The sequence below is a fragment of the Centruroides sculpturatus genome, unplaced genomic scaffold, assembly GCF_000671375.1.
Source record: "Centruroides sculpturatus isolate CEXI.00-Female unplaced genomic scaffold, Cexi_2.0 scaffold785, whole genome shotgun sequence".
Lineage (NCBI taxonomy): Eukaryota > Metazoa > Arthropoda > Arachnida > Scorpiones > Buthidae > Centruroides > Centruroides sculpturatus.
The window spans coordinates 256,152-281,472 of record NW_019385677.1 but is presented as its reverse complement, the minus strand read 5'-3'; the positions used below and the strand labels follow the sequence as shown (position 1 = coordinate 281,472).

General features: G+C 33.8%; 3 protein-coding genes and 1 pseudogene across 3 annotated transcripts in view; 1 reads left to right on the top strand and 3 right to left on the bottom strand.

The window, feature by feature from the left end:
* Positions 1 to 3,978, bottom strand: part of LOC111641127 (EEF1A lysine methyltransferase 1-like) — a 26,242-nt gene extending 22,264 nt beyond the window's left edge. Inside the window, exon 1 of the mRNA XM_023387250.1 lies at positions 3,950 to 3,978. Within this exon, the coding sequence (XP_023243018.1) occupies positions 3,950 to 3,978 (29 nt within the window). The remainder of the gene's footprint in view (positions 1 to 3,949) is intronic.
* On the top strand, positions 3,936 to 4,638 carry LOC111641129 (annotated as a pseudogene).
* Positions 4,639 to 8,312: 3,674 nt separating this feature from the next.
* On the bottom strand, positions 8,313 to 9,071 carry LOC111641126 (glycine-rich cell wall structural protein 1.8-like). The gene is made up of 2 exons (XM_023387249.1): positions 9,048 to 9,071; positions 8,313 to 8,990 (listed from the first exon to the last, which is right to left on the bottom strand). The coding sequence occupies exons 1-2, from the start codon at positions 9,069 to 9,071 to the stop codon at positions 8,313 to 8,315; spliced, it is 702 nt and encodes a 233-aa protein (XP_023243017.1).
* Positions 9,072 to 21,023: 11,952 nt separating this feature from the next.
* Positions 21,024 to 25,321, bottom strand: part of LOC111641131 (unconventional myosin-VI-like) — a 55,991-nt gene continuing 51,693 nt past the window's right edge. Inside the window, exon 24 of the mRNA XM_023387253.1 lies at positions 21,024 to 25,265. Within this exon, the coding sequence (XP_023243021.1) occupies positions 25,114 to 25,265 (152 nt within the window). The 3' untranslated portion in view covers positions 21,024 to 25,113. The remainder of the gene's footprint in view (positions 25,266 to 25,321) is intronic.

The following is a 25,321-nucleotide window of genomic DNA, read 5'->3' as shown; positions in this document are numbered from 1 at the left end:
TCCGTAGCGTGGCGCTACGGACGGCGGGAAAGTAGTTCGGCTGCCCGATGACGTTTTACGTATTATAGGAGTTATTTTTACCGTTGTTTACGGATACTGCCACAATTTTTATAGGAATCATAACTATAGGAAACGGTTTTATAGGGGGATCTACTGTATATATATATATATATATATATATATCACACTAACTTTATGAAGCTTTGCAAATATTTTTAAAGTACTACAAACATTTTTGGTCCACCTTAGGACCTTCAGATATAGTTCTATTTGAGAAAACCTTTTTCAGTGTGATTCCAATGTGTTCTAATTTCCTTAGGAATTTAAAATTTAAAAGGAAAATTCGAAATAATGTGCGCCTGTGTTGGTGGCTATAACACCGGGTCATACATAGCCTGCCACACCCTCAAGAGTTGTTTTTCATCTGTAAAATTGATTGAAAGGCATTGGCATTCTGCTTTAAAAATTTCTAATGCCTCCAAATTCCTGAGTTGGTGTATATGATGCATTTGCTGGATTGTGGTCACCTGTTGTAATCTGGAAACAGAATAGAATGGAATTGCACTGAAAAAGGTTCTCTCTAATAGAACTACACTTGAAGAAGGTCCTAAGGTAAACTGAAAACGTTCGTGGTAGGTTAAAAATATTTGCAAAGCTTCATAAGGTTAGTAATTTATATATATACACTTTAAAATAAATGTAAGAACATAAATTTTGTGCATATAATAATATACCTATGAACACAATTCCCATTTCCCATGGATGGTCACAACACTGCAAGGGACGTCAATTGAATAATACATAGTAACGTAGAATCCAATAAGGACTCTTCGTGATTTTTCTTAGTTGGTTTGGGACTACAATATCCCATTTTATTTCTGTTTGCTACCCAATTATGGATGAACCTAGTCCACTATTAAGGGATGACACATAATGATAAGTGGGAGAAACTAAGATTTACCACATAGCTTTATACTGTGCTAGTGCTGTGTGTCAATAAATTCAAGTTTATAGATCAACTATGCTTTAAAATTTGTATAAATTTATTTTTGGTATTAATTTGCCTATTTTTTAAAATTGTACATTACTACATATTATTACATTACATACATTATTAAAAAGGATTACACAATTGTTTAAGATCCTAAAATAATTTTGTTTTTCGAATTTTTAGAAACTGTGTGTTCTCATTGCTCACATTTTATGACTTGATATATTACAGATTACGAGGCTGGTAGTAGCCACGTAATCCATTAATATATATTTACGAACTGACCTAACTCGGAATGGAATTAGCTAAGTTACAAATAATGTAATCTAATATTTTGAGTGAGGCAAGCACAAAAAAATTCAAGATTTTGACCCGGATTTGAACCTCATTTTGTCCGAATAGTATGCAAATACTTTAGCTATGAAATGAAAAATTTGAGTTTTATGTTATTTTCCTTCCATTTTTAAAGTAGTTTTTCCCATTTGCAATTTTATGAGTAAAAGTGCATCATTTTTTAAAACATTGAATTGTATTACCAAAATAAAAAATGTCAAGTAGACAATTGAAAATTTCTACATATTTGTACGATAAGTTCACAGGAAAGCAAATTATTTATGAGAAAATTTAGATAATTTCGAAAAATGTCCTTCCCATGCCGCACAAATGCCCTTAAACATTAACAAAGTCTATCCCTCTTTACGGTCACTCTCCCATCCAAAATTATATAAAAACACTATCTAAGATTCTTCTCTGTATCCAGATCTTTTAAAAATTGCATAACAATAAAAAATAAAACAAAGTCTTTAAAATTTACATCCAAATATACAAGACAACTCCAAAATCATTTTTTTCTGCCTTCAAAGACTATTTGGCAGTCTTTTAGGCTTTGTACCCTAGAGAGGTCGACAAAGAATCTGTACAGTTCAGTCTCTTTTGAGAAAGATAATAAAAAGACTCCAAATTATTTTTCATCTGTCTTTGAATTTTCTTAGTAGGTTTTCGCACCACAAGAATACAAGTAAAGTCCTTTTTACAGACTTTCTGACCTTTCCCGAATTTCAAGGAGGATACTTTAAGAAGACTACAAATTATTTTTGTGTACATTTTCAAATTACACGCACACAAAGTAAAACCTGTATACCAGAAGAGACTTTTAAAAGTAATTTTATATATCTTATGCAGAAAAAAATCCTGAGAAAATGTAGAGAGAGCAAAAGAAGAGACAGAGGGGCAAGAATTCACTATAGTATTAGTTAATTTTGTTTCCTCGGAGTGAGAAGGGCAAAAGACTAAAGTGCCTCAACCTAAAAAGTGCATTACATATCCTGTAAGAAGTTACTTTAGTAGTCTGTCTCCAAGAAAAACCGGCATACGTCACCTAAAAAGGTCCAGTCCAATGGAAAAAGTTGCCAGAACAAACTGCCATATGCTTGCAAATAAGCGAGTGCACGGCCATTTATTCTGTTAATTTACGTGTATATTAGAGTCCTTTCCAGTTTTCCGGCATCTTTATAAATAATTTTCCGTAATTTTCAGCAGCTAAGTCGACTTCAATGTGGTTTCGCCATATTCTCATAAAGTGAAAGCATACAGAGACTAAATTTGTATTAACTTAAAATGTAGACAACTTGAAGGCAAAGTTTTCATTCTAAATCTTTGCTTTTAATTGCTAAAATCAAAGGAAAAGTAATTTTATGTGGACAGGACATAATAAAACTTCTGGACATAATAAAACTTCTGTTTTATATAATTTATGTACATTGAGAATATAAAAATGCTAATGTTTAGAGAAGCTATTAAGGTTTTTTATAAGCTGATAAAACCAGAACAACTTTTTTTCCTGTTTAGTTTCCAGTTTCTGCTTATCATAATTGCAGTGATTAATATTTATGAGCCATTGACTTGGGATTTTACTGTAAAACGATTATCTCATAAATGTATACGCAATTTGCACGGTTAAAGAAAGAAAAATTACAACTTTTACTACAGTTTTTACTTTAAAAATAAATTAATTATAAAAAAATAAGCTAGTAATTTCTGTTGTCCGCCATGATGGAAGCGCTCGCGCCGGATGTTGCGTGCCGCCTTCGCATTTAATTACCGAAGCCGCGATAAAACTGAACTTTTTCCACTTCCGGTATTTACTTAATGAATGTAGCGATGTACGAAAAACACAAAATTTTACAAAAAGACGGAGAAAAAAGACAATAAAAACAAAACTTCCGAAATCGCTTAGGAACGCGCGTGTATGGACGCGACGCGACGCGGTCGCGCTCCCACGCAACTACAATTATCACCTTAATAATGTTAAATTAAATAAAAATAAAATTCTCGACCTTAAATATTGTTTAAGTTCAAATTCGTTTAAATTAATGTAACAGAATCGAGACCAAATAATAATTTTTGCGCAACTTACCATTGATAATGCGGATTCAAAAGCAACAAAACGGAACTGTACTTACGGAGGCGGCCATCTTTAATTAATCCAATCGATTGTAATTATTCATAAAAACGCTTCGAGTACAACATAATTTATAGAAAATTTTTTAAAAATTTAATAAATTATTAATACGTCTTTAAATCATACTATCAATACATTATTTAAAAAAAAATATATTTAACTACGCAGATTGTGCCTCCGCCATTTTAAAATATTCCTCCAGTATACTTCGTGACGATTTTTCTTATTATTAATCAATTTTCATTTAATTTATAATGCATAATATAAGTTTTAATATAAACAGTGCACATAAAATAAATTATTATTATAATATATTATTAATAACTATAAATAAATAAAATTGTCTGTGGCTTCATCTGTTAGGAGATTTTGCTATAAAACATATCTATATTTTTAATTATTATAAAATGGCAAAGGACAGATCAACAAGTGTTTCTGCTGCCATCTACTGACTACCATCCTATTTAAAATGAAAGATAATTAACTTTGAAACTCACTTCGCATCGTTCCCTCCTAGTGGCATCATGGCTCCAGTAGTGGGTTATTGGAATCTTCGAGGATTGGCCGAATCGATTCGTTACTTGTTACATTACACGGGAACGGAATTCGAAGACAAGAGGTACCATTTTGGCCCTCCACCCGAATACGATCGATCAGAATGGCTACGAGAGAAGTTCAGTTTGGACCTGGATTTTCCGAATTTGCCATATTACATCGACGGCGAAGTCAAATTAACTCAGAGTATCGCAATTCTCAGATATTTGGGAAAGAAACACGGGCTAGTCGTCAGGAGCGAGAGCGAAGTACTGATGCAGGATATGGTGGAGCAACAAGCGATTGATCTTCTCACCCATTTCTTTAATTTGATATGTTTTAAATTCGAAGAAAGGAAAGAGGAATACCTGAAAAATCTTCCGGATCAACTGAAACTATTCTCTAAATATCTGGATAACAAAGAATGGATGATTGGGAATAAACTGACTTACGTCGATTTCCTTTTGTACGATGTTCTGGATTTTCATCGTCTATTGAAGGATGATTGTTTGGAAGCTTTTCCTAATTTGAAGGAATACCTCAAACGATTCGAAAGTCTTCCGGGTGTATCCAAATACATGAAATCCAAGAATTACGTCAAGTGGCCCATAGTTGGACCTTTAGCTTCTTTCGGTAGTAAATAAAAAAAAAACATTGTTTTCTAATATTTTTTATAAGAAGATACGGCAATCGACGTTTCGTCATGAATCATCTAAGCCCGTTTCGCTTTGTAAGAATCTAAATAAAAAAAAAAACATTTAGCTTACCTTCCATAGACATCTTTTCTTGCTTAGTTGTAGAGAGAGAGAGAGAGAGTTGATAAACTAATGAATCTATTTGTCTATTTCTCTCGCTTTTATATTCTTTTNGTAAATAAAAAAAAAACATTGTTTTCTAATATTTTTTATAATGAATAAATTTTTGAATATTTGATAATAATAATGGAGTAAGTTTTAAAAAATTTATATGTCATTTTACATGCTAATCACACCCTTAAGTACGATGAAACGATTAAAATCTTGCGTTAACAAATAAGAAACGAAGTTTTATTTTTAAAATATTTAACCGACCCCCATTATTTCGACCTTTAACCTCCGAAATTTAATAGCATCGATTCTCTTAATAATCTTCAGTAAATGTTGTGTCATATTTTCTGTTAGGAAAGAGACGCCCATTTGTATCTTATCGTCCAGACAAATTATCTGTTGATTAAGAAAGAACAATAAGATGATGAACTTTTCCATATCTCTGCACTAGATTATCTGCAGAGATTCCTAATTTTCTTCGAATTAAACTTCGTATGTTTGATATAAAAGAAATTATACAATTACAACCTTGACTCGGGTATCAGTGGCACGAGACCCAGGCAAATTTGAATTACGAGGTCCCGTGTAGTGTTGACTTCGGACGTATTTTTTGGGGAGATCTCTCGGTATCCTCGTTCGTTTTTTAATGCCACCTCTGGATGGTTAACAGGCCGGCGAGATCGCGATTGAAGACTTCGTGACGCCATGTTACCGGAGGTGGTTCCTTACTGCGAGACACAAAGACGCAAGTATTATTGGTATCACCTTATTAATTATATTATCTGATAATGATAAATGTTTTCAAATGATATGAGTCGATATCAATTATCAGGAAATGATATTTAATGAAAACAATGGCAAGTAATCAGCCATCATTTACTTTATTCAAGAGAATCATTTACTAGTGAAAATGATTTTGAAATATTTTTCAAAATTTTAGAGTCTGAACACGTGGTATCAGTTGACATTGAACGATATTGTGTGAAACTTGACTTAAATTGATGACTAAAACACTACAAATGTACTACTTTTTCCTTAAAAAAAAAAGGTTAAAGAACATATAAAACATTCATTTACTCGTGTAATTGTAGCTGTAGCCTTTGATTTATTATTTCAGACGAAATCCGAGCAAATTGTCGCCATCTTAAGCGCAAAATGATAGAAAACCTCCGGTAAGATGGCAGACAAATTGCATCGGAGGAGGGGACCCGAAACAGAGCCATCACTCTATATTTTTAATAATTTTTGCAAGTAACTTTGACAATAATTAAACTACTTGTTGAACTTCGTAACGATCCGCCATTTTTCAATTTTGCAGATATGTTACTTATATAATTATTATTGTGTATAATAAACCCTCTGGGGTTTTTGCAAATCTCGACGTTTTGAGATCCACTGAACCTTGAAAACTAAAAACTTCCCAAAAAAACACAGGAAAAGAATTTCCTGTGTTTGTTTGTGTTGGCGTCTATTCCATTTAAATTCCCAGGATAGGTTAGAGATTAAGAAATGAAATTTGCCATGGTAAATTACATGTAAGGGGGCTTCGATTCCATTAAATTTTGGAATACGGAACTTGAGGGAAGATGAGACAGAGGGAGTTGTGGGACGAATCTCGAGTGGGGTTGGACTTAATGAAATTTTTACAGATTATTGGCATTTACAATATTTTTAAAAACACGTTTCTACCTTCCAAATTAACCCTTCTCATATGTAAAAATTGCACCATTGAAATGTCTACAAATTGTGCACTATATGCATCATTCCGGATAACAAAAGTATATAAACACGAACTAACCTTTTGTTTGTTATGTTGTAGAAAACAATCTTAGACACCGAAGCTTGAAAAGGGATTGGAAAGTTACCAATCCGAAATGCATTGTTAAATAGGCGAAATAAAGTGAATTGTTTTAATCTTGGTCTCTGTTAATTGCGGATAATTAAAACTCTTCATTTCCTTTACACGCTTTCACAAGAGTTAGAATATTTTAGCTCCTTGCCTTTACAGAACACAAATGGCAAAACCCCCTGACTAAAAAGAAAATGGCGGATGTGTATTCAATTTTCTTTAAACTTTAGCCACTCTATGTAGTATATTTTAGTTCGTTGGTGCAACTCCGAAAGCACATCTAGTGAACATTTTGGGGATTTTTTTTAAACAAGCGGAGGTCAGTCGGTATGACTTCTTTTGGCTAAAACTGTTTACAGTATTTAGCGGCAAGCTACTGAAGAAAAATACTAATTCTTCTAGAATTTATTTATACATTTTAAAAAAAGGACCCGAAAAGATCTCAAGCCCAAGATTCCCGGAAAGTTACATCCCTCCTGGATAGAAGATTAGCCAGAGTGCGGATATCTGAGAATGCGCAGGCTCAAAGGCAATGAATGACGGTATTTTTTTGGAGGTAAGACAAATAAACGTTAAGGAAATCCTTGAAGGAATAATTGCGCAGGCCTGGCCTTGAGGAATTCCTGTTAGTGCGTGGGGGAAAACTGTACAGTTTCGGTGTTCTGTACAGGCCGCCTGAGTACAAACGAAAAGCCATTTGATTTTTCTGCACAGTTTTGGACTGCGCAGGCCGACCGTAACGTGTGACGTCGTTTCCGTTCAGTTGTGAGGCCGCTGAATTAGAACAATCGTCCCGTGAATGTTTAGAAAAATTTTTAAAGATTTACGAAAGTGAATCATGCCTTTGGAATGTTAAAAGCAAAGATTATCATGACAAAAGCAAAAAAGAAGTTGCCTATTTACGTTTAATTGAAAAATTGAAGGACATTGAGCCAAATAATAACAAAGAAAGTGGTGTAAAAAATTAATATCACAAGTGCATATAGGAAGGAAATTAAGAAAATCAAAGCATCAATCAAGTCAGGATCAGGAACTGATGAAGTATATGAACCAAATGTCGGAAGGATCAACAGGTCCGAAACACAATTATATTGTGTAAAATGTGTACAGGTGAAAAATAAAGACTTTTTCTGATTATGTTTCTTAAATTTGCAGAACCAGGTCATCGGTATAAAAAGCCCTATTAATAAAATAAGTTTTAGTAGACATTTGGTTCATATACTTCATCAGCTCCTGATCCGAACTTCGGCTGCAACCTCGTTAATAACACACCCGGAAAACCTTTTAAAGATGAACGTCGAAAGATGGCATTTGTGTTATGAATTATCTACCTTCTAAACGTAACTTCTGTAGCTGTGAAGTCGTTGCCAATGGCGCCAAGATATCGCCACATGGTTTGTTTACAGGTTTAGAAACGTAAACAAAACCACGTATTCGCCATTTCTTACGTATATTATTAGTTTTTACGTAGAACTCGGAGCGGAAATGAATGCTTGACAATACGCCATCTTTCACCTCTTCAGAATCCAAAATGAAATTATATAATTTAACAAATTAAATATTTTTATTTTTTATTTCAAAATATTCACTTTGAAACAAACTGTACAAAAATCTATCCAAAAATTAGGCTTTTGCCAGCGTAAACGCGATGAGTAGATGTTGAAAACTAAATTAATGATGTCCCCAGTGGTGACCTCCGTATCCTCCATGACCGTGGCCGTGTCCTCCGCCACCACCACCACCTCCGTGATGGCCTCCGTATCCTCCGTGACCGTGGCCGTGTCCTCCGCCACCGCCACCGCCTCCATGATGGCCTCCGTAGCCTCCGTGACCGTGGCCGTGTCCTCCGCCACCACCACCACCTCCATGATGACCTCCGTAGCCTCCGTGACCGTGGCCGTGTCCTCCGCCACCACCACCACCTCCATGATGACCTCCGTAGCCTCCGTGACCGTGGCCGTGTCCTCCGCCACCACCACCACCTCCATGATGACCTCCGTAGCCTCCGTGATCGTGGCCGTGTCCTCCGCCACCACCACCACCCCCGTGATGGCCTCCGTATCCTCCGTGACCGTGGCCGTGTCCTCCGCCACCACCTCCACCGTATCCTCCGTGGCCGTGGCCGTGTCCTCCGCCACCACCTCCACCTCCATGATGACCTCCGTATCCTTTGTGGCCGTGTCCTCCTCCGCCTCCGCCACCTCCGTGATGACCGTGGCCGTGTCCACCACCGCCACCACCTCCGTGTCCGTGTCCTCCTCCCCCTCCTCCTCCATGATGCCACCACGATTCCACCGATGGTATCGCCAAATAGACGATCACCAACGATGCCAAGCACACAGCGAATCTCTACAAATCAAAATAAACGCATGCAAACAAAACAATTTACAAAAGGTACACACATACAAAAGAATCGTCTTCACTTACCATTTTGCTCCTTTCCTGATATTATACAGAGATCCCAAACGTTCCATTGCTTATATACAATTCACAGGAGCCACACGTCATCGCTGGTAACACATGGAGATCAACACCTAGCACCAAAATATTTTACAATCGATAAACAAAAGCGTTAAGTATGCGATAACCTCTTTAACATGGTAATTTATCAAGAAGGGGGTGGTGTCGTGAAGATATTTTATTACGTTTTTCGAATGAAAGGAAGCGAAATTTCCTAAAAAAACAAAAATAGAGAAAGCGTACGGAAAGGTACACGATGGGTGAATGCTTCTAAAAGGGTTATTGACCCTTTATAGAATGCCGCCTTATCATGGCCACTAGATAATAAACGTCACGCATGATTGAAGTGATGTATTCGTCCTGTCCGAAAAGAAGGAAAAATTAATTCTCTCCTGTCTTTTTTTTTCTAATGACGGGTGTTTTTGTTGCGTGTTACTTAATTTAAATCGTTATAAAAATTTGGATAACAATACTAGAGTGTGTCCAGGTAAATTTGTATAATTAAATATAGAAAGAGGATAGTTGCCACTCTAATTAACATAGTTTACTGTTTAGTCACTAACTCTGATAGTGCAATAGATTAGTGTTCTTTACAGTATTATTACGTGGTTATCTTCGATATGACGTGTACTTCTGTTGATTAATGTATATAAAATTGACACAAAACATTTATTTTGGGCGAATATTTATGTAGACGTATTATACTACAGTATTTATTCTATTTATATAAATGGTATATTCATTTTACTCTTTTCTATACTTTTCTATATTGTTATCACAACAGTAGTCACACACTGAAGTAGTCTTTTTCTGTAATTAAACAGCTTTGAAATAGCTATTCGGCTGTAATAGCTAATCTGAAATAGCTATTTACCTTACAAACAGAAGGCACTATTATTGCGACGATTGGAGCTCGAACCCGGATCCTCACGTCAGCAAATCGATCTTTTGAGACTGAATTCGAACTTCAACGCACAACAATGTTCAGAACTTGTTCTGCCTTCCCAATTCTACAAATGACCGCTCGAAATGAGTCGAAATTGAATTTCATACGTTAATTTTATTCAATGTTCTATTTTGAAAACGCCAAAATGGAGGAATCTAACATTTAAAGCGTCTTAATTAACAGTTTTCTTTAAAGAAGAGCGGAAGTCCTATAACAGCGATATTAATTAAAAAATTTGTGACATAATAGCGAGGTTGAGGCCGAAGTTTTAAACGCAAAAACGTATAGGTCGGACGTTCGGCGCCGCTTTCCCGTAAGCCTAGAAGTTCGACGATGGCGTTTGATAGTAGGTGGAATCACGCTCGACGTTCCATACACTATTGTCGAACTTCTAGGCTTACGGGAAAGCGGCGCCGAACGTCCGACCTACACGTTTCTGCGTTTAAAACTTCGGCCTCAACCTCGCTATTATCCGGGAAAGTAAAACTACTTTAATAATGAAAACTTGCAGATCAACAAAGAATAGTTTAAACTTTCTATGCATCCCGATCTTATAAATTAAATCGAATTTTAAAATAATCTGTGACGGTTTTATATCTCTTAAGTAGTTAGTATACATGACTGTCATCAGATGTCGCCACTTTTTCATTAATTTTTCTCAAAATATTTACTTAAATTTTATAAATATACGTCCGCCATTTTCCTTTTAGTCAAAGGGCGTGTCATTTGCGTTAAGTAGAGACAACGAGCTAGAATATTCTAACCCGTTGAGCAAAAATGTATAAAGGAAAAGAAAAGTTTAATTAACTAACACGGTACGAGTCAAAATGACCCTACTTAATTAACGTGTATATAAGGAGCATTGATGCTATTACATTTTGGTGGTTAAAGGTCATGTATCATATCTCAAGAGTGGTCGAACTTAATGAAGATGTTATTTGTTATTAACATTTACAATATTTTTTATAAAACTCATCACTACCCTCAAAAGTAAGCTTGTCGCCATTCGATAATAATTAAAAATATAAAACGTTATAAATAAAGGTTTATTCTTCCAATAGTGAGACTAGTGGTATTTATCAGGTCTTTCTAATTATCCGCAATTATCGAGACCAAGATTATAACAGTTCACTTTATTTCGCCTATTTAACGATGCATTTCGGATTGGAACCTTTCCAATCCCTTTTCAGGCTTCGGTGTCTAAGATTGTTCTCTACAACATAACGAACAAAAGGTTAGTTCCTGTTTTTATACTTTTGTTATCCACAATGATGCATATAGTGCACAGTTTGTACACATTCCAATGGTGCAATTTCTACATACCAGTCTCTTGTACTCTCTGGCATGTTTTCTTTGTCTATTTTTGATGGGCAAGTGCAACGCTTCTTTCATTTCCCACAATTATATTACCTCTTATAAGGATTTTAAATTCGACAATGTGCTTCATAAGATGACGAAGGTCAAAATGTAGTTTTTATTTAAATATTTTCACAAGTTGAAGCCAAAATTTTCACAAACGATAATAAAAATACAGCACTGTTTGAAAAAAAATCAGCAACGTACTGAGTATGGTACGGATCAGACTGACCTGAATACCCTATAAATAATCATATGGCTGAGAGTAAAGCCCTTCGAGACCCAATTCGTACTTAGATTATAAAATTATTGTTATATTATCTTACCTTCTATATAATAATTAAATAAAATCTAGAAAATAGCTAAATTCGAGATGAAACAATCTAGATTTATATCATTGATCTAATAACCTAACTCTGGAATCTAGGGGCAAACAAAACAATCTAGATATAGATGAGATTTTAATAGTGACAATCCTGCTCAACACGTGGTATAGATTTCGACGTTTTGACGTGACTTAAAGTAAAATGGCGATCGATAGTACCTGTCGTTGCCACCAAGAGCGCTGTATCTAAGGTCACAGCCATTCTATGTAGTTTAATCTAGCTCGTTGAGTTGCACGTTTTAAAATCGCAGGCCTTTTTTACTCGTTATTATCATTTATTATTACTGTAAAAATTTACTCCTAACCCCCAAAATAAACCTTTTGACTTTTTATAACTTAATTAATAATATAATAACTAATTTTTAATAAAATCTCTCAACAGATGGCGCTACACTAAATTCGTAAATTATCAGTGCCGGGAAAGTAATACAAACCAATGACATAATCCGTTTCGTTTGAAACGAGTTACTCCATTGGTTGTCTCATCCGGCTGTATTAAAGCCTCTTTACCAGGCAACTTTCTCCAAACTTCTTGAAGATTGCGCAGTGCTTAGAAAATATTCTCTTAAAATAAAAATTATTTAATATCAAATAACATAAAAATTGCTTACCAGACCCGCACTGCTTATTGTTATTAAATTTAACTAGCAATTTCAACTCAACTAAGATAGGAACATGCGCAACAATGACGCGACCCAAGGACTATAAACTACAAGGATAGCCAGATCCCGTATATTTGTTAGCATGACCTTGGATCTATGTGACGTCACAGCAAGTCCTCTACTTCAACATGACAGACCTTTCAAATAACAAAATACGATAAAATATTAAATCATTTCTTAATTAATTATTAAATTACTACTAAATGTAAACTACTGTAGAATTTTCGGATTTAATAAGTGTACTGTACGTCAATAAATTTACAAGTCTTTTGTCTAATATTTATTTAACAAATTAATGAGCTATATTTTTTAATATGTGATTATCTTACTTAACTTTTTAATTTTTTTTCGACAATCACCATTTTCAGAAGGCATTCTTTTCAATATTTTATAGTTTTCTTGTTTAAGATTTCTATAATTAATTCTTATTATAGTTCTTAATTTACAAAAATCTTTTATTAAAGTAAAAGGTAAAACTGTTTCCACTGACTAATTCTGTACAACTCCGGGGCCTTTTTTATACGATTCATCGTGATATATTTCGAAATATTTATTCCATTCTATAATTTTTGCTAGCCATTCATCAGTAGGTTTAATAAGCCCTCCATAAGATAAATGTTGCACCCATGACGGAATGCTATAGTTGTAATGATTTTTAATTTTGTTAGTGGAATTAATTAAGTTTGGGTATTTTTCTTTATATTTATAGGCAAAATATCCTGCTATATACTCGAGAGCATCGTAGGAAGTTTCTTCAGAGATTGTGTTAAAGTCTAGATTGCATGTAGAGTTTCCTGAAGATTTATTTGAAGAAAAAGTAGTTTTACATTCAGTATATTGGTCTGTATTTTCACTTGATACTTCTACATGTGCTTTCTCTAAAACTTTGGGTATAATATATTCCTCTTGTCTTCGATCTGTAGTATTTACTTTTGACTCTAAAATACCAGGATTCTTACCTAAAATAATCAATCTAATCCTATATATAGCATTTAATGGGCTTGGATGTTCATTAGGACCCCGGCTTCTATTTTAAAAAAAAAAGTTTTCCAGACAATCTTGATTTAAATTGTGAGTGCAGATGTATTTTATATCAAAAGTCGATTTCATATCTTGAAAAAGATCAATTAGCGATTTCATTGAGATTATCATTCCTTTCTGGAAAATTTGGAGGGCATTTTTTCCACTTGCTCTCATTGTTGAGATTATTTTTATCATTTTATTTAAATGTTCTTCTTGTAATTCCAAGTCTACACCATATCCATTTTTGCTTGGAACAGAACCTTTTGGTGCATAGCTATTAAAAATGTCGAACCACATATTTATATCTCTAATATACGTTTCATTGATAATAATAATTGATTCATAATAAACGTTTCATTGATATTCACATTCAATTCTTTCCATAAACTTATGTTACTGCAACTACAGTCACTGACGCAAGCTACTACATTATACGATAGTAAATAAAGTTCTGCTATTAATTTTAAAAGTATTTCTCTTGTCATTTTTTGATCAAACCCGATGTAAACAGGTTGCTTCCAATTTGAAAAAAGAAGGTTATTATTGCAACCATACACAGCACACCTAGTACTCAGCATTTTGTTCTTCACCTAACATAAAAATATAGCTTTAAATATTTAATGACTTATATTTAAATCATCTTACCTTATAAAAAACTTAGTCAAATAAAACAATTACAGAAATATTAAAATAAATCACTTCGTTAATCACAAAATTGGACGAATATTAAAAGCGAAAACTAAACACGTGCACACCCTGCTCTATGTAGAGAGGTCAGGACACGTGCTGACGTCACTAACTTGCCATTCCTGGCTAACATTGTAGAATAGGGATCTGGCTATCCTTGTAGTATATAGTCCTTGGACGCGACCAGTGTAAGTTTCAATGTTGCCAACTCTAATTGAAACAAAATATATGTAAAAAATGAAATAAAAATATCTTGATCTCATAGGCTAAATGCTATTATAAATTCTTTAAAAAATATCTGGATGAAAAAATAAAACATTTAAAGTTATTAAGCCTTATGCTATAAATTTTGGGGAAAAACATGTAAAAATAATTAGATCTAGATACAAAATATTTAGATTGGCAACAGTGAGTGTAACAGAGGGGATATTTTAATTGCCGAATCGCCATTTTACCCGAGGCTGCACTATTTTTACTTATTGTATATTCGGCGCTTTAAAAATTTTACCAAATAAACGGGACAAAATGACAAACTGGCCAGGGCCAGGACGCAGAGACCACATCATCAAATCGGGACGTATGGTAAGTCAATCAAAAGTACTAAACCGCTAGTCTCTAATCGATACTAATAAGTGTTGCCAGATGATATAATTTAGGCTCATTCGAATATTTCTGAGTTACTTCATCTGGCAATCCTTTGCAGTATAAACATTGGCAACACTGAAAAAGATATTTAATACGAAAATAAACGAAAATTTCGTATCGAATACCGTGCTTACTATATTATTACTTTATTATTTAACATAACGAGGATATTGTAATGATAACGGGACATTATTGATTTTTGCGTCAAGACGAGATGGTCCGCCGAAATTTTCCGCCCGATCCGAAGGCGATTTGCTAGCCACTTCGAGGGGTGGACCGCAATTTTTAGTCATATTTTTAATATTTTTTAAAAAATTTAATATATATGCTCTCCACTTCAAATTAGTAGGATTTGCCCCCGTACATCATATTTTTCCTTTAGCAATAGAATCGTGTCGATCATCTAACACAGTGTTTCTCAACGGGGACGATTAGCAACAATTTATATTTTGGGGGGCGAAAAATAATTTTCTGAGCGATATAGTAAAACATTATATTAAGAATAATTAGATATTTTATTCGTTATATCGTACAATAATTAAACAAACAACATTATACTAGTCACTAGTCTATTCAACGCAGTACGAATTTGGCGTTAGCCTTGTCCCTCAGCATTTTTTAATTTTGTAGTGAAGGGGGCAATACTACGTAACGGTTTTATTGAAGGGGGCGACGATTCGTTAGAGATTGAGAAACACTGATCTAACACATTTCGGGTGGGGTTTGAATTGAAATAACGTGACTTCCAGTTTGCATCGGAAGTTCGTATATAGTTAATCGAGAGCTCCTGTCTCCAAATACCCCGCAAACTAGGCAATAGAAAAGCAAACTGGACGAAGCAAATTAGTTCGATCGTCGCCCGCTTGATGGCCACGATTGCCAGTCATCGACTCGACGTCACTTTACGCCATTCTCTTGGATGGAAAATAAGCCTTTTGGCTGCTTCCATTTGCTGATGCAAGTCGTCGTCATCATGGCCATCATTTTACAAAATAGACTACCGAGCAATAGTTCGTAGCGGGGTAGACGAAACATTTACTGGTTCTATAGAAGTACCTCACGAGTGACATCAGAAGCGGCGAATTTTCCGGATCGTGGAAGCAAGTCACGTCTTCGAACTTCGAATTAATTCGTTCCACGAGGTCATTCGAACTCCGAAACAATTTTTCCCATTCGAAATAATGGAAACTGCCGTCAGGTGCGCACATAATACAACCGTTTATTAAGGACACATTTAATTAACGAGCATTTTACCATCTGTACTCTTACACCATGTTTTACTTTAAAATTCCCTTTATCTAGGAAAATTTATGGCAACGTTTTACTCCAGATTAATTAACAAAATTGGCGTCATCAAACGGTGAACTGCGTGTTAATCCATTGCGTCCTAATAATACGTTTGGAATACAAAAACTTACAAGTTTCTTACATTAAAATTTATTCCGAAAATAGAGTCGGTCCGGTGAAACAAGGTCTGACCGGACCGACTCTATTTTCGAAACAAGGTCTGGCCATGATACCATGATGCATTGCAGCAGTGGCCATATTTGTTCCTTTCACTTGTAAAATTGTCTGTAGTTTTGCCCGATTAAATTTAATTTACGGCTTCGGTGGGTTGTGATGAAGCAGAAGAACCTGCAACTGCTGATACAAATGATGGTAGTAATGAAAAACTTGCTGCAGAAATTTTAAACCCGAAAAAAACACACACTCAACCAAACGATCGCTGTAATTAATCGGGCTATAAATTTGCTATTATTAATAATAGCAAATAAACTAAGTAATTTGGTATTAGAAGTAGACGTTAAACGTCATCTCTTATTAGATTTAATAATTAAATTAAATTAAGTCTGGCATTGTGACCATGTCACAATAAATAATTGTTCGTTGTTATTATTTGTGAAGATTACTTGCTTAGTAGACTACAGAAAATTATTTTTCTCTTCTAGTTGACGTTTTCCTNGGGCGAAAAACAATTTTCTGAGCGATATAGTAAAACATTATATTAAGAATAATTAGATATTTTATTCGTTATATCGTACAATAATTAAACAAACAACATTATACTAGTCACTAGTCTATTCAACGCAGTACGAATTTGGCGTTAGCCTTGTCCCTCAGCATTTTTTAATTTTGTAGTGAAGGGGGCAATACTACGTAACGGTTTTATTGAAGGGGGCGACGATTCGTTAGAGATTGAGAAACACTGATCTAACACATTTCGGGTGGGGTTTGAATTGAAATAACGTGACTTCCAGTTTGCATCGGAAGTTCGTATATAGTTAATCGAGAGCTCCTGTCTCCAAATACCCCGCAAACTAGGCAATAGAAAAGCAAACTGGACGAAGCAAATTAGTTCGATCGTCGCCCGCTTGATGACCACGATTGCCAGTCATCGACTCGACGTCACTTTACGCCATTCTCTTGGATGGAAAATAAGCCTTTTGGCTGCTTCCATTTGCTGATGCAAGTCGTCGTCATCATGGCCATCATTTTACAAAATAGACTACCGAGCAATAGTTCGTAGCGGGGTAGACGAAACATTTACTGGTTCTATAGAAGTACCTCACGAGTGACATCAGAAGCGGCGAATTTTCCGGATCGTGGAAGCAAGTCACGTCTTCGAACTTCGAATTAATTCGTTACACGAGGTCATTCGAACTCCGAAACAATTTTTCCCATTCGAAATAATGGAAACTGCCGTCAGGTGCGCACATAATACAACCGTTTATTAAGGACACATTTAATTAACGAGCATTTTACCATCTGTACTCTTACACCATGTTTTACTTTAAAATTCCCTTTATCTAGGAAAATTTATGGCAACGTTTTACTCCAGATTAATTAACAAAATTGGCGTCATCAAACGGTGAACTGCGTGTTAATCCATTGCGTCCTAATAATACGTTTGGAATACAAAAACTTACAAGTTTCTTACATTAAAATTTATTCCGAAAATAGAGTCGGTCCGGTGAAACAAGGTCTGACCGGACCGACTCTATTTTCGAAACAAGGTCTGGCCATGATACCATGATGCATTGCAGCAGTGGCCATATTTGTTCCTTTCACTTGTAAAATTGTCTGTAGTTTTGCCCGATTAAATTTAATTTACGGCTTCGGTGGGTTGTGATGAAGCAGAAGAACCTGCAACTGCTGATACAAATGATGGTAGTAATGAAAAACTTGCTGCAGAAATTTTAAACCCGAAAAAAACACACACTCAACCAAACGATCGCTGTAATTAATCGGGCTATAAATTTGCTATTATTAATAATAGCAAATAAACTAAGTAATTTGGTATTAGAAGTAGACGTTAAACGTCATCTCTTATTAGATTTAATAATTAAATTAAATTAAGTCTGGCATTGTGACCATGTCACAATAAATAATTGTTCGTTGTTATTATTTGTGAAGATTACTTGCTTAGTAGACTACAGAAAATTATTTTTCTCTTCTAGTTGACGTTTTCCTTTATCAGGAGCAGCAGCCATACAAGATTGCTTGAATATATTAAATATAAAAAAATCTAGTATATGAACTGCTTTAATGTTTAATACCTATTCTAGTATGCATCATTAAAATGGTTTTAATTAACCGTTTAAACGAGCATTTATTTATTGTGACAAGGTCACAAGCTGGGGCTGCAATTTTTAATTTATTTAATTTAAAATATATGCTCTACACCTCAAATTAGTAGTGGCTTGCACCCGTACGTCATGCTTTTCATTTAACAATAGAGTCATGCCGGTTGTCTGTCTAACTCCATTCTCAACTTTAGGGGAAGTTGGAATGATGACGGTGTTTGTTGGAATAACCTCTAAATGAAGAGATACTCTATTTGAAATTATAAAAGGAATTTTTTGGCCCGAACTCAAAGAAATGTGCAGTTTATAACACGTACGGAGCATGTGACTAAGAAACCAATGTGGCGGCTCCATAAAGAACATTGGCATCCTGACCTTGGAGAAATATGTTATCGTTAAAGTACCATCTCCAAGCAGAAAAATGTAGCGATTGTCTTTGCAACGCTTCTTTCGTTAGTACAAAATGTAACAATGTATAAGATTGTTTTGTATTGCTTAATTTGCCTTCTTATTAAGAAGTAATGTTTTTTATGCTTACTGTAAGCATCAATAATGTTGCTTAACTGACAGTTATCAATGTAATAATGAGTTGTTAGCAACACATCTATAAAAGGATTTGTTGATCATGTTGCTTATAACAATCGTTGCTGTCATGTGATTACCATGACCACATGATAGTGATAGTATTGTTCACTGTCACATTAGTTTATAAAAGTAACAAGTTAGGAGTTTGTTCTCTCAGTTTCTTTGTAAATACAAATAAATCCTTAGATGAGAATTTGAAGTATTTGGAGACTGTATAATCTAAGGATACGTAGAATGGCAGGGTAGTCCCCTCTTTGTTAGGGGAATGATATACACAGGCATTCAAAAAGTTCTCAGAAATGTGGTATGACACTGCAATGATATAAATTGGTATGGAAATGCCTACCTAATTGCCTTCAAAGTAGGACCCTTTGATACAGACATTCACACTTGGGCCATTGATCCTGCCACTGTTTGAAGCACCATTAGAAGGCTTCTTTTGGAATACAGTTGTCCCTCGATAGTCCGACGTTTTTTAATCCGACATGCTCAGTAGTCCGACGCACCTCCCGTCAAGGTACCCGTCCCCGTTACGTGTCTGCTTGCACAGAAGCATGTCGTGATGTGAATCTCCCCATCCAATTCTTACTCAATGACACACATTTCGTGTGTTTTATGTGAGCAGTTCTGTTCAAACAGTTGGAGTAGAGAATATTGTAAGTTACTGCTAGCAAAACAATGCAAAATATGTAATTATTTTCGGTAATCCGGACACTTTTGGTAATCCGACACACCTTTGGTCCCATACCTGTCGGATTATCGAGGGACAACTGTATTCAGAAATTTGACCATTTTGTCTGGGAAGTAAAGACCTCCCGGACCATTTATGTGTTTGTACCATCTGAACAGTGTTCCTCGAGATTTCTGTCAAGTTTTGTGTGGGTTGCAAGATGCAATTCAGAGGAAATGGGCACGAGTAACCACTCTCACGCCACTCATGCCATTTCCTCCAATAATGCACAGAGTCACTCATTGTAGAGCAATTCCTTGCCGACAAAAAGACTTTCCGACTGCCATACTTGCGATATCTTGCTCTGTGTGAATTTTGGCTGTTCTGTTTGCTGAAAATAGGTCTCAAAAGAATGCATTTTACAACCACATAGAATATCAAATCAAATGTGACAGTCAAATTCCAATTGTGAAATTCCAAAAGAAGCCTTCCAATTGTGTTTCCAACAATGGCAAGATCAACAGGGCAAGTGTGTACATGTGCACTCTCAAGGTAATTAGGTAAGTGTTTCCATAGTCCTACCATTAATTTATAGTGCTATACCACAACTCCAAGGACTTTTTGACCAGCCACGTAACAAGTAGCCATGCTAGCTACCAACAGTACAAAAATAGATTTCCTTAGCTTTAGATTATCATAGAAGCAGATCCTCACGTGGTTTCTCAAATGGACCAGCAGACTAAGACTTGAGAATGTTGCTAGCAACCTACAGATTTCTCCTTTCTTCTCAATTCACTTGAAGACAGAATTCAAGTTATCTTTGTCTTATACAGCGTATTGAAGCTAGCAAGTCTCTTAACTTCAACAGCCCTTCTATCATATTATTGCATGTCATTTAATGCAGTATTTGTGTATTTAAAGTTTCAACTTGTAGCAACACAAACAAACCAAGTGTACAACAACAAAAATGTAAATGTATTATGTATGCACTAGGGCCAATTACTAATGATTCTCAAAATTGAGTTTGAGATCAATTGAAGTATATACATACCTCTCCCTTGTTTTTGATTCTGTGCTGTGATTTGGATTGTCGTTCTGTAACATAAGACAATGTAAATGCAGCGTGGCTTTCCGAACTGCAAAAATAGAATCATAACAGCATGAAAATATAGAAATCTTTATTGAAAAATTCTAAGATACACCTCTTCCAAAAATACATCTTAATTATATAAATATATATATTAAAAAAAATTTATGTGCAAAATATACTTTCATTGTCTACAAATATACTAAACCTTTCTTATTTTCTATAAAATTTAACAATAATCATATTCACATAATTTTAATAAATCACAGTAGGATAGTATCTTTCATGCTACTCGATTCGCTTGCTTGCAAACTAAACAGACCGGTGTAGGTTTTTTGATAGTACTGCCACCGGTCCTTAAAACTAAGCACACAAATTAGACGAGTTTGGACTTCTTGTCCAAATAAATCAACGAATTCTTTTGACGAAATTAGTTCCAACAAAAGCAAAAGAAGGAGCATTTGCGACGGAAGTACAGAAAGATGCCGCGACCGGAATAGGCCACAGCTCCGGAAAAGAAATGACATTGGCTAATCTGTATGTCACAGGAACATAATTAGAAGAGAAGATTCCTTACACAAATTAATATATTATCATCTAAGCTAGTAAATTTCAGGAACGATGCATACATCAAAACAATTCGAATTGCCGCTTGTCATTTGACTTAACAAAATATTCATAAAAACACAGAAAAAAAAAAATGGATACAAATATTGCCGTGCATACACACAAAATAAATCTAATAATTCTATAAAAATGCACATTTTTTATGCTATAAACAAACAAATGCATAAAGTAGAATGCTAAATAATACATTTATCATATGTTAAATGACTTTTGTCTCGTCGTTATGCAGAAAAATGTGTAGCAATTCATGATTTACGTTACTATTTCAGTAACTGTTTTGCCATTATTTGTTAACTGTTTATGCAAACAAATACAAAATTGCATTTTATAATCAAAAGTGTTTAGGAACAAAGGAAAATGGTAGAAAAATAAAGTATAGAGAGCTAATTAACAAAATGGAAGACAAAACGTCTTGTAGATACGAATTTTTAAGTTGGTCCCACATTAAACTGTAATTTCTATCTTTTAACCCGAATGGAAGCTCATCGATTCAATTATGTTTGATTATCTATCTTTGGGTCTATTATTTTAACCAAGTCTTATTAATATAAACTATAAAACGCAATAATTTTTAGTGTAGAATCGAATGAAACGATGGGTACATGACAGAGTAAAATGTCACCATAGAAAAGTACAAGTTATGGTAATTAAACTTGTGTAAATTGCAGTAAGTTAAATGTCCAAATATGAGATAAGTTGCAGCGCTTCTAAAATTAAAGACAGAAAAATCAAAAGTTTACCTATCCGAAACCAATAATGGAAGATTTTGACACGTCACTAAACAACAATTCTTGTTTTTGATCCATTATTAAATTTTAAACAAAGTTTTTTTTTTACAGTTAAATTCTAATTATCCATAGGAACATTCACCAAAATGTATATGTTGAGTGACTACTTAATAATAAAGTAATTAGCTTTTATGATTGACGGCATTTTAATTTGTTTCTTTTAATAGTGAAAAGCTAAAATTGCAATTCCCATGAAATTATTTTATGAAAAAAAAAATCACTTGTAGGAACAAAAGTCTTTCCACTTATTTACAATCACAGATACCGGAAGACTGATTAATTTGACACTACTAATCAATACAAAATTTTGATTTGATATTAAAAATAATCCATAAAAAAATATTTGTTTGAATCTAAATTTGTTATCTACCCCATAAAATTTCCTTTATTTATGTTTAGTTAGCCATAAAAATTGGTTTATGAAAAGAGGAAACGCGTAAAAACTGTAAATTTAAATCTAAATTGGACTATTTTTGTCAGAGCAAAACACACACTGCAGAACAATCAAGCACTTTTCAAAAGTCAAGGAGCAAAATAAAGATTGAGAGAAGATACTGAATCATCTCTTAACGATGGGCATTTGGTCCACAGAATTAAAGTTTTTGCTCCGAGAAAAGTAACTTGACTTAGATTTATATTTGAGGATCTTTCATAATGACAGTATTGCTAGAAATATATAGAAACGGCATCATGCAATCAATAAGAAGTAAATATGACTCAATATGTGCAAAGAATCAAATTATAAAGTTACAAATCTTCAAATTGATGAAGAAAGAAAATTTAAAATAAGAAATTAATTGATAAAAACCCAAAAATTGATCCATTAAATGCATTTTCTTAAAATCATCAAATACTTTTGTGTGAATTTGACACCAGAAACTTGAAAGTCTTTAAATTATTTCTTTTGAATTAAAATTTTCTAATGTATTTACATCGGGTTTAACCGATGATAATTAATTCCAAATAAAAAAAATTATAATAAAACTAAATTAATTAATATGGGAAGTAATACTGTAATTATCTTCAATCACATTGTGGATGACTCCCATTGTCCATCGCAATAAATCCAATAAAATAACTTTTGCAATCTATTTATACATTAATTGAACTTTGACAAAGGACTAAGAACAAATCATTATATTTGTGTCCCCCAAAACTGCTTTAAAGCCTCAAAATTCTAAAACTTTTGTATTGTGTTACTTTCTTGGGCTTCTCTATTACAATATTCCTTACTATTGATGACATGATACGAGGTGAGGGTAATTTTATTCGCAATAGTTCATTCAAAAAGTCATCCCTAGAAAGTAATTTTTACCATTTTTGTCCCTATGCTTGTTTATTAAAATATAAATATAACCTTATTGTGACATTCGTGTGGACATAGTTATACATTTGCTTATTTTTTAAATCAAATTGCAGGTCTTATCTATACCAAGATAATTATGCAATTCAAAAATTTCAAATTCAAACTAAAGAAATGAAAACAGAATGGATAAAAAAAATATATATTTAACCAATCTGGCAACAAAATTTGCCAAATCTGTTTTGCCAGATTGAAATTCAAATCTCATTTCTTCTGTATATTGTGATTTGAATAGGAGTCGTTTTCCAGAAAACAATTCAACTACATGTGACAAATTGTCTAATTAAATTAGAATAATAATAATTTACGATACAATAACTCTTGTAATATTAATAAAAGAATAAGTAAATTATTTTAAAACACATTTAAATATTTTGTCACCTATAATAAAACACTTAAAGTTACATATTATATAAGGAACTTATTTCTATATACATTATGTTGTTTTGTCTTTCTGTTGGCAATTAATTTTCTCGTTTATGAACGAATAAGATTCTTTCTACTAAGTAAGGAATGTAAGTAAAAATATAAAATAAAATTGAAAAAATACAGACATAAATTTGTACGACCATTCATAAAATTAACAGAACCAAATATATTCACGAATGATGTTATGAAATGGAGCAAAAACTCTAAAAAACCGAAAAATTGCCATTGTATAAACATGCTAAATGAACATAAACAAGAAAAATGTGTATCTGTATGACAAATTCTAATTCCTGTAGCCACAGCATTTTCTACATAATATGAACGATCAGATTCAATCAAGCTTTTTCAATATTAATAGCAAAGAAAAGAAAAATCAAGTCAAATAGTATAATTATTTGACATTGTATAAAATGCAAACTTTTTACGAGATATTTACGTTAATTGCAATTGAATTCATTTGAAAATAGTTAGGTAATTCGCAAGATGAATGTGAAGTTTGAGAACATTCAGAGATTCTGCTTGCGGATGCAATATTCAATCCATCTGAATGATAGCTGCCTCAAACACAACTTCAGATGTATAAAAATTAATTTTGTAATAAAAGTTTATAAATTAACTTTGTAATAAATGTGTAAATTATATCCATAACAAATGTTTTCTTAAGTTATCAAATAATTTTGGTGAATTGTTATTAAATTAAAAGTAAACCATTACTTTATAGAAGTAACTATTGTATTCAGATGAGGATAAAAAGCTGCCATGGAGTGTCGAGCGGAGCAAATAACCACAAACTGGAATGATTTATCAAAAGTAGGGATAAATTATGAAAATAAAATGCAAAAAAATTATAGAAAAATAGTACAATGAAACAGAAAAATAAAAAAAAGAAAATAGTCTTGTTACAGTGACAAAAACTCAAGTATGTTGTTCCCATATAAAAATGCATGGTATACTGTATGCAAGTCTTTCATAGATAAGTTTATATGCATTTGAAATTAATAATTGAAATAATTAATATTTTGCAACAAGTGGCAGTGACTAAAATCGCACAATACACTTTTTTTGTTTTTTTTTACAAAGCATTTTAACCAATCATGAAAGTTCTGTGTAAATCTAATTGTGACTATTAAAACCATTAAAGCATATTTCGAGGAATGTCAAACTAATTTCATTAGTTATCTTTTCCTGTTGGGTGTTTTGACATATTCCATTCCTCCATGACGTTGCCACTCGGAATCGAATTCTTTTTCGAGTATCTCTGCTCCGCGTTTGCGAGCAAGGCCAGTCTCTTCCAAGCTTAATTCACACATCTGCATGTCATCTTTGCCTGAAAATAAATTTAAATTTCGATAAGAGACAAAATAATTTACAACAAGATTGATT

Bases quoted from the DNA above. Each gene is read 5' to 3' on its own strand.
- LOC111641126 (XM_023387249.1), bottom strand. From the start codon at position 9,071: ATGGTAAGTGAAGACGATTCTTTT. The intron at 8,991-9,047 runs GTATGTGTGTAC...TTTGATTTGTAG, and splicing joins TAAGTGAAGACGATTCTTTT to AGATTCGCTGTGTGCTTGGC.